This window comes from Poromitra crassiceps (assembly GCF_964638095.1).
Source record: "Poromitra crassiceps genome assembly, chromosome: 6".
Taxonomy (NCBI): Eukaryota; Metazoa; Chordata; class Actinopteri; order Beryciformes; family Melamphaidae; genus Poromitra; species Poromitra crassiceps.
The window spans coordinates 36,219,360-36,228,143 of record NC_139627.1 but is presented as its reverse complement, the minus strand read 5'-3'; the positions used below and the strand labels follow the sequence as shown (position 1 = coordinate 36,228,143).

General features: G+C 49.5%; 1 protein-coding gene across 1 annotated transcript in view; it reads left to right on the top strand.

The window, feature by feature from the left end:
* Window positions 1-8,205, top strand: part of LOC310777859 (uncharacterized protein) — a gene marked incomplete at its 5' end in the record, with an annotated part of 41,923 nt that extends 33,718 nt beyond the window's left edge. The window contains 2 exons of the mRNA XM_083638209.1: window positions 2,901-3,048; window positions 7,807-8,205. Coding sequence (XP_083494335.1) covers window positions 2,901-3,048; window positions 7,807-7,974 — 316 coding nt within the window. The 3' untranslated portion in view covers window positions 7,975-8,205. The remainder of the gene's footprint in view (window positions 1-2,900; window positions 3,049-7,806) is intronic.
* Between the last annotated feature and the right edge of the window lie 579 nt (window positions 8,206-8,784).

Here is an 8,784-nt window from a genome sequence, read left to right as displayed (position 1 = left end):
CCTCAGTGCTGTCTCCTAGCCAGAGAGCCACAGTGGACCTCAGTGCTGTCTCCTAGCCAGAGAGCCACAGTGGACCTCAGTGCTGTCTCCTAGCCAGAGAGCCACAGTGGACCTCAGTGCTGTCTCCTATCCAGAGCCACAGTGGACCTCAGTGCTGTCTCCTAGCCAGAGCCACAGTGGACCTCAGTGCTGTCTCCTATCCAGAGCCTCAGTGGACCCCAGTGCTGTCTCCTAGCCAGAGCCACAGTGGACCTCAGTGCTGTCTCCTATCCAGAGCCACAGTGGACCTCAGTGCTGTCTCCTATCCAGAGCCACAGTGGACCTCAGTGCTGTCTCCTATCCAGAGCCTCAGTGGACCCCAGTGCTGTCTCCTAGCCAGAGAGCCACAGTGGACCTCAGTGCTGTCTCCTAGGCAGAGCCACAGTGGACCTCAGTGCTGTCTCCTAGCCAGAGCCACAGTGGACCTCAGTGCTGTCTCCTAGCCAGAGCCACAGTGGACCTCAGTGCTGTCTCCTATCCAGAGCCACAGTGGACCTCAGTGCTGTCTCCTAGCCAGAGCCACAGTGGACCTCAGTGCTGTCTCCTAGCCAGAGCCACAGTGGACCTCAGTGCTGTCTCCTAGCCAGAGCCACAGTGGACCTCAGTGCTGTCTCCTAGCCAGAGCCACAGTGGACCTCAGTGCTGTCTCCTAGCCAGAGCCACAGTGGACCTCAGTGCTGTCTCCTAGCCAGAGCCACAGTGGACCTCAGTGCTGTCTCCTAGCCAGAGCCACAGTGGACCTCAGTGCTGTCTCCTAGCCAGAGCCACAGTGGACCTCAGTGCTGTCTCCTAGCCAGAGAGCCACAGTGGACCTCAGTGCTGTCTCCTAGCCAGAGCCACAGTGGACCTCAGTGCTGTCTCCTAGCCAGAGAGCCACAGTGGACCTCAGTGCTGTCTCCTAGCCAGAGCCTCAGTGCTGTCTCCTAGCCAGAGCCACAGTGGACCTCAGTGCCCGAAACCAGTCCAAGAAGAGAAGTGCTGCAGAATCACATGTGGCTGGACTGCTACGTCTTCCTCTTGTTTATTAGCCACAGTCTACATGAGTGTCTTTATTATCAGAGAGGTGGACAGAAGTAACACTTGGTGCTCTGCCATTCTTGGCCTGATGAAGACCTTATGATCCAAACATCTTGGCTGTAAGCCAAGGCTTTTTCAATTTCAAGATTTTCGTCTCTTCCCTCCTTACTGGATTTGCAATGATTTTGACATTGTGCGTGCAGATCAAGAGTCAGCTTGTTTCTCACTAGAGGTTTTCAGTCTTAGAGCTCAGATTTCTACAAATGTCTCTTTATTACAATGTGCTGTTGTGTTATTGGTTGAGTATTTTGTTGTGGCTATCCATTGTAATAGATGCAGTAATAATGTAACTAAACAGTTGTATGTCCAACATTGTTGTATATATAAAAAATATATACGGCCTCTATACACATGGCCGCTCTTGAGCAGCAGCACAAATACTGGCCTCATTTGTAGTTGCTAGCTCTAACGCTGCTGTCGACCCGTCAAAAAAACACAAGAGCGATGACTTCTTATCACCAAAGATGTCGCCAAAATTATAATTGTTTTAAATAACTGGAGACACGTATCAGCCTCCCAGACTGTCCGTCAGATCATCAGAGAAGTCACGCCTTGTAAATATGAGGACAATATGGTTCCTCTTTCCACATGGTTGGGATTGTATCTTCCTCCCCTGCGGGTCACGGGGGGTAGCTCCCTGACCCTGAGGTCAACCACTGTGGCCACTTACCTGCCAGCCCACAAACACAAGATGTGCAGAGCGCTGTGAGCGGCGCGCGGGTTTGACGCACTCGCTAATGGATCAATAAAAGACATTAGCGGCAGGCTAACCCGGCCAGCACAGCTAATACAGGGTTAATCCAGGGTTAATGGCCGGGCAGCATCGTTCTCGCAGGCAGCCATTAGCTCGCGGCTAGGCCACACAATATCAGGACCCAGGTCCCCCTCCTAGCCATGCCCCAGGCTCCGGGAGAGAGAGAGAGAGAGAGAAGAATGGAGCAATACCCTCATGAGTCAAGATGAAAATGAGCTATCCTGACAGAAGAAACTGAAGGCAGAGAAAGCTGGAGATATTGAAGTAGCGCGGGTAGAACGTTCTTAGAAATCCAAAAAAAGAGAGGAGAAGATGGGATGGTGAAATTGTGGTCAAGAGAAGCCGGAAGCTGAGATGAAAGAGAGGCAGAGAGAGAGAGAGAGAGAGAGAGAGAGAGAGAGAGAGAGAGAGAGAGAGAGAGTTGAGCGCTACACTTCTCTCTGTCCTTGTAAAGTGCTGCGTGCTGTCGAAGCCGCAGCCAAGAATGTGTCAGCCCAGCCGTCTCGCGCTGCCTAATGGGCTCTTAAACGCTGATATAAAGCTCGCTCGCTCCCCTCACCCTCCCCTCTTCCTCTCTCTCTCTTTTTGTGTCTCCGTCCCTCACTCTCATTACCTTTCATTCTCACCCTGTCCCTCATTCCCTCTGTCACCTGTCTCTCACCCCTCTCTCTCTCTCTGCGCCGCCCGCACTCTCTCTGTCACCTGTCTCTCACCCCCCCCCCCTCTCTCTCTCTCTCTCTGTGCTGTGCTGCCCGCACTCTCTCTGTCACCTGTCTCTCACCCCCTCTCTCTCTCTCTCTGTGCTGCCCACACTCTCTGTCCATCAACCTCTCACTCTCCGTCCTCTCCCTGCTTCTTCTTCTTCCTGCTTGCCGTCGCCCCTCGCCCTCTCCTTCAATTACCTTGTCCTCGCTTCCGAGGCTCCCTCGCAGCTCGTCTCTTTATTTACATCTCTTTTTTTATGCATGAACTCAACGCCTCTCCATTCTACCCCCACCCCCCTCTCTCTCTCTCTCTCTCTCTCTGCCAGGCTCCATAATGCCTTCTACCCAGCAGATCCGTCCTTCGCTCTCACCCTGTTGCATGTCCTGTCGGCCCCGCTCCACGGCTTGGCCAACGCCTTCGTCTTCGGCCTGGATAAAGACACCTGGAGCCAGCTCAGCCCCTCCGGCATACAGGTACAGCACACACACACACACACACACACACACACACACACACACACACACACACACACACACACACACAAACTGTCGTATTTGCTGCAAATGAAAAATGAAAGAACATCTGCATGATTGTCCCACTGAAGGACATCCGTCCTTGATATTTTTCAATTTGCAATAATTTGTTTGGCTGTCCTCGGGAGGGAGGATGTCAGTTGTCAGCTGAAGTAAAAGCATAATTCAAAATGAATGTTTTTTGCCTGCGGCTGGTGACATGCAAAAACACACCATTCTAAATAATTTGATTGAAAGTATGTCTCAAAGAACATGTATAGACTGAAGTTCTGAACGTAATCCCTCTCAATCATCACTTATGACCCAGTGGAAGTGTGTGGCGGTGTGTTTATCTGCAGAGACCCTGCTCTCTGCCTCATTCTCTACCAGAGGCATAATGTTTTGAGTTGTCCGTCCGTCCGTATGTACCTCCATCCCTCTATACGTATGTACCTCCGTCCCACGCTCGTTAATGTGATATCTCAGGGACGCCTTGAGGGAATTCCTTCAAATTTGGCTCAAATACCCACTTGGACTCAAGGATGAACTGATTCGATTTTGGTGGTCAAAGGCCAAAGTTCAAGGTAACTGTGACCTCACCATCAAGGAAGGCGTGGGGCTGGGGAAAAGGGGCCATAGCTATGAATATGAAGGTTGTAGACGCTACGACCACTAAATGTTAGTGGTTAAAGGGCCATCTATGTCTTGTATTGATTTATATCAGTGACCAATGAATTGCCACAGGTTTCTGTCCATGGTGGTCTGTAATTGTTACAAAATCATAACAAAATCTAAATGTTCTCAATATAGACAAATACAATGGCTAATTTCGAGCAGAGATACAACAGAAACAGCTAGTGAAGAAGTAATATACCATGATGCAAAATACTGTAATATAATACCAGGGCTTGATGGTAGCATGTTGTGTCATCACTTGGACTTGTCACCTCAGCTCTTTGTCATCATTACCTTTGCGTAACCGTGAGGTGTCTGTTGTTACCCATCTCGTCCAAGTCTGTCACTTGCTGACTGAATTCTCCCCGGGTTTGTACGTTGATGACTTTGATTGGTTCTCACTTACTCACCACTGAATTAGGAATTGTATCATGTTTGTTTGTTTGTCTAGTTTTAAGAGCAAATGGGAATGGAAGTGTCTTGAAATTCCAATATGACTCATTGGAATTGATCTGTAATCCTGCGTAGACAGACCTCCGTGAAGCTCCTTAACGGAGGTCTGGAGAATCTCTCGAGACCTTGTGGATCCAGAGCCAGCCATTCAATTTGCGTTTGAAGACACACACCCCGGAAACAGCACCTCTGGTTTATTTATTCTGTCCGGGCAGAAACTGTCTTTTATTAATTAGAAATACAATAATACAAATGGGAATGTGCATTTGATGTCGTGATTAGTTGCTAGTAGGACAACAGGCAGGTGAGCACCAGAAGCAGGCTGCACTCTAGCCGCTAGCTATGTTATTTGTTTGAAGCATAACGACAGCCCACGACAGCAGTCTTAACCAACTGTTAGGCTTATATTTCTCCTTTGTTTATTTGACAAAGTTCTGGCTACACAATAGACCACACATGGGCAAAATACGGCCTGCGCGCCCCCTGTGTGACCCGCGATGGAATTGCAAAAAAAAAAAAAAAAAAAGTTTTTTTCTTCTTTTTTTACAATGCACCTGAACGCAACATGCAAGATAGCCGCTGAATAAGTTTCCAAATGTTCATGTCATTCTGGCCAATACTCCACTTCTGTTATAGCATTTCAGTCTGGAATATGGAATATCTTTCAATAATCTTTATGACTAAAAGGCCAAAAGTAATCTCATGTGTAAGAAATTACTGTTCTACATTGAAGTAAACATTTAAATAATTAACTCGTTGGTTTTGGATTTATTTAGCTTCAAGAGTGCATTTTTGTTCTTGTGTGACCCTCAACACAGGCTTTGAGAATCCCGGGCCACTTACTGATACTTACTGTATGCTTAAATTAACTCATATATATAACTCATATTCTGGTTTATTTCAAGAAAAACATTTCGGGCTAGTGGAAATTCTAATTGGCTGGTAACTTTAAAATCTAGCAGCCATATTGGCAGGTGGTCAAAAAAGTTAATTTCAAGCCCTGCAGGGAGAGCAGGTGGTGACATAGGAGTGAGTGAGAAAAGGATCAAATATTGGTGGTTAAGACTGAATAATGACATCACAACTGTTAATTTAAAAATGAGTTGTTCCTCTAAACCTGGCTTCAAATGCCCCAAATTTTTCGCGCTGGCGCCGTTCGGCCCTCAGCGAAATCTGGTAACGAGGAATTTTTTTTGTGGCCCTCTCTATCATCAAAGTTGCCCATCCATGGGTTACGGTATGACAATATTTGTTCGGCCCCCGGCAACAATCTGGGTTTCTCATGTGGCCCCCATGAAAAATAGTGGCCCACCCCTGCAATAGGGCCTGTGTCCACGTAGCGTCTTTTTCCGTCGTTAAACGCTGGGAGTGCGCTGGGGAGCGCTGATCCCAGCGCACAATATACAAGGAAGCAACGTTAGTTCAGTGTGGTAGGAGCTTGATAGCTGACAGCTAGCAAGCTAACAACACAGGTAGGCTACGCTATTAAAAGCAGTAAGCACAACACTCACCAGAAATATTAAGTGTCTAGCCAATCTGCTCCCACAATTGAGCCTTTCTGTCTCTGTTGCGATAGTTTCTCCATATGATTAGTTGCCAGAAAAGGAGCACCCGACACCAGCGTCTTTCTGAAAAGTTTAATTATTCTCAGCTGGGAGCGCTGGGAGCCGGCGCACAAAAACGCCGGAGCGGTCTGAAAATAGACGCTGGGTGCAGCGCACGTTCTATAGACGTCCGTGTGCGCTCGCATACGCTCTCCCCCCATTGGAAACAACTGAAAAAAGACGCTGGACCTGAGGAAAAGACGCTAGGTGGACACAGTCCCATAGACTGTATAAAGAGATGGACAGAGTATGTGTGAGGTCAGGTGACCATTGGTTTGTGGACTCTCAATTTGAAGCCTCCACTTTGGCGTTTTGGCCGCTGCCATCTTGGTTCTCCTGCAGCTCACGTGAGACCAGGGGTTTCCCATGCTATAAAAACAACTCATTTTAACATGGGGGTGAATGGGACTGACTCGCTTTTGCAGCCAGCGTCAAGTGGTAATTCGGGGAACTGCAGTATTTAGGAATTCCGCATTGGCATCAATGCGACCAAGAAAGCCTGCCCCCTTGGACTACACAAGATGAATTGAGCAATAACCCGATTAAACTCTTGCAAATATATCATGGTAATTCTGTACTATATGGGGCAATAAAATCACACTTATTGTACCTTTAAATTGACAAACAGTCCAATCTCCATCAAACTCGTGTTATTTCTGTAACTCCCCCCCCGATTTTTTATCCCATTTTTATCCCCCTTAGTGCTAATTTTACTTTTATTTATCCTGGTTGCTGCTCCACCCTCTGGAGCGCACACACACTCACACATTGTCACCTACTCAGTATCGCCAAAACAGCACTGATAATGTGTCATAAGCGCAATGTGGAAGAGTGGAATGTGTGGTATGACCTTCAACCCAAATGTCAACGTGTGTGTGTGTGTGCGAGCATGCGTGTGTGTGTGCGCGCGTGTGCACGTGCGCGCGTGCGTGCGTGTGTGTGTCAGGACTAAGATGGAATCGGTCTGTGTTCCTGTGTTCCTAAATCACAGAGAGAGGCTGTTTGTGTGTGTGTGAATAATAGAGGTGTGTGTCAGGGAGAGAGAGAGAGAGAGAGAGAGAGAGACACGCGGCGTGTGTGTGCGTGCTCTATCGTGACTAACAGCCGGTTGTTATTCATCATGGCATGCGGCTCCCAGCAGCAGCCCCCACACATCAGGTGTGAGATTGGCAGGGGGGTGAGGAGGGGGAGGGGGGTGAGGGGGGGTGTAACAGCGTCAAAACATTCGTTCCCTCACCGCAACCAATCTGCGCTTTCATCCTCTGGCTCTCTCACTGTCTGTCTCATCCTCTTCCTCAGTTCTGCTATCTCACCCTCTCTCTCTCTCTCTCTCTCTCTCTCACCCTCTCTCTCTGTGTTTCATATCTGTTGCACTATCTCTTCCTCTTTTCGTTTTACCCTCTCTCTTCCATGGCAGTCTGTCCCATCCCCCCCTTCTTTGCCTCTTCTCTTCCTCTCTCGCTCTTTCGCCTCTCTCTCTCTGTTCCTCTGCTTTCTCTGTTCCCTGTACTCTGCCACAGCGTCTCTGGACATTTGTCTCTCTTACATTATTTCTGCCTCCCTCATTTGTATTGCATCTCTCTCCCACCCATGTACTGTCTCTCTCTCCCTCTCCCTCTCCCTCTCTCTCTCCCCCCCCCCCCCCCTCTCTCTCCCTCTCCCTCTCTCTGATATTGATCTGTATTCTAGCCATATGGCTGAACTGCCTGTGGCTCTGCAATGAGCTCACCTCTCACTCCGTGTGTGTGTGTGTGTGTGTGTGTGTGTGTGTGTGTGTGTGTGTGTGTGTGTGTGTGTGTACACATTTAAAAAGCAGCGCCCAATCCCCCATATACCTCAATATATAATTTTAATCTTACATTATACGCCAAACAATATGAAATTCCTAACTGTGTGTGCGTGTGTGTGTTTGTGTGTTTCCTGGTGTGTGTGTGTGTGTGTGTGTGTGTGTGTGTGTCTTTGCGTGTGGGTGTTTGCGCATGACTAGCTGGCCCTGCAGTCGCGGCTGTGCGACAGGACTCGGATCGGAGAGTACCACCCCGGGGCGGTGCGCTACACGCAGGCCGACCTGGTCGACCTCAGCGATGACGACGATGACGACACCAACGTGCTCTTCTACTCCCCTGACATGACCCTGAAAGACCGAGGGCCCTGAGAGAGAGACACTGACACAGAGAGAGAGAGAGAGAGAGAGAGAGACCAGGGAGGGAATTGGAAAGGGAGATTGGGGGACAGTCAGGCAGATAGAAGCCGGAGATGAGCTGTCAGGTTCCATTATTAATCCCCATCCTTTACTATTTAATATCCTAAAGACACACACAGTGTGTGTGCACACACACACACACACACACACACAGGGAGCAGAACCGCAGCTCTCTGCAATAGCGCTCTCCTGCCTGCCAGAGACAGAGTAAGCAGCGAGGCTGGCCGCTCTAAAGATCCCTCCTAATGTGCCACGCATTCACTGCCTCTCAGAGGTCTTGAAATACCCCTCCTCCTCCTCCTCCTCCTCCTCCTCCTCCTCCTCTTCACCTCCTCCTCCTCCCTGACTCCTCACCTCCTCCCTGACCTCCTCCCCGACTCCTGCATTCTGTACCCCTCCTCCTCCTCCTCACCTCCTCCCTGACTCCTGCATTATGTCCCCCTCCTCCTCCTCACCTCCTCCCTGACTCCTGCATTCTGTCCCCCTCCTCCTCCTCACCTCCTCCCTGACTCCTGCATTATGTAACTCCCTCCTCACCTCCTCCCTGACTCCTGCATTCTGTACCCCTCCTCCTCCTCACCTCCTCCCTGACTCCTGCATTATGTAACTCCCTCCTCACCTCCTCCCTGACTCCTGCATTCTGTACCCCTCCTCCTCCTCACCTCCTCCCTGACTCCTGCATTATGTCCCCCTCCTCCTCCTCACCTCCTCCCTGACTCCTGCATTCTGTCCCCCTCCTCCTCCTCACCTCCTCCCTGACTC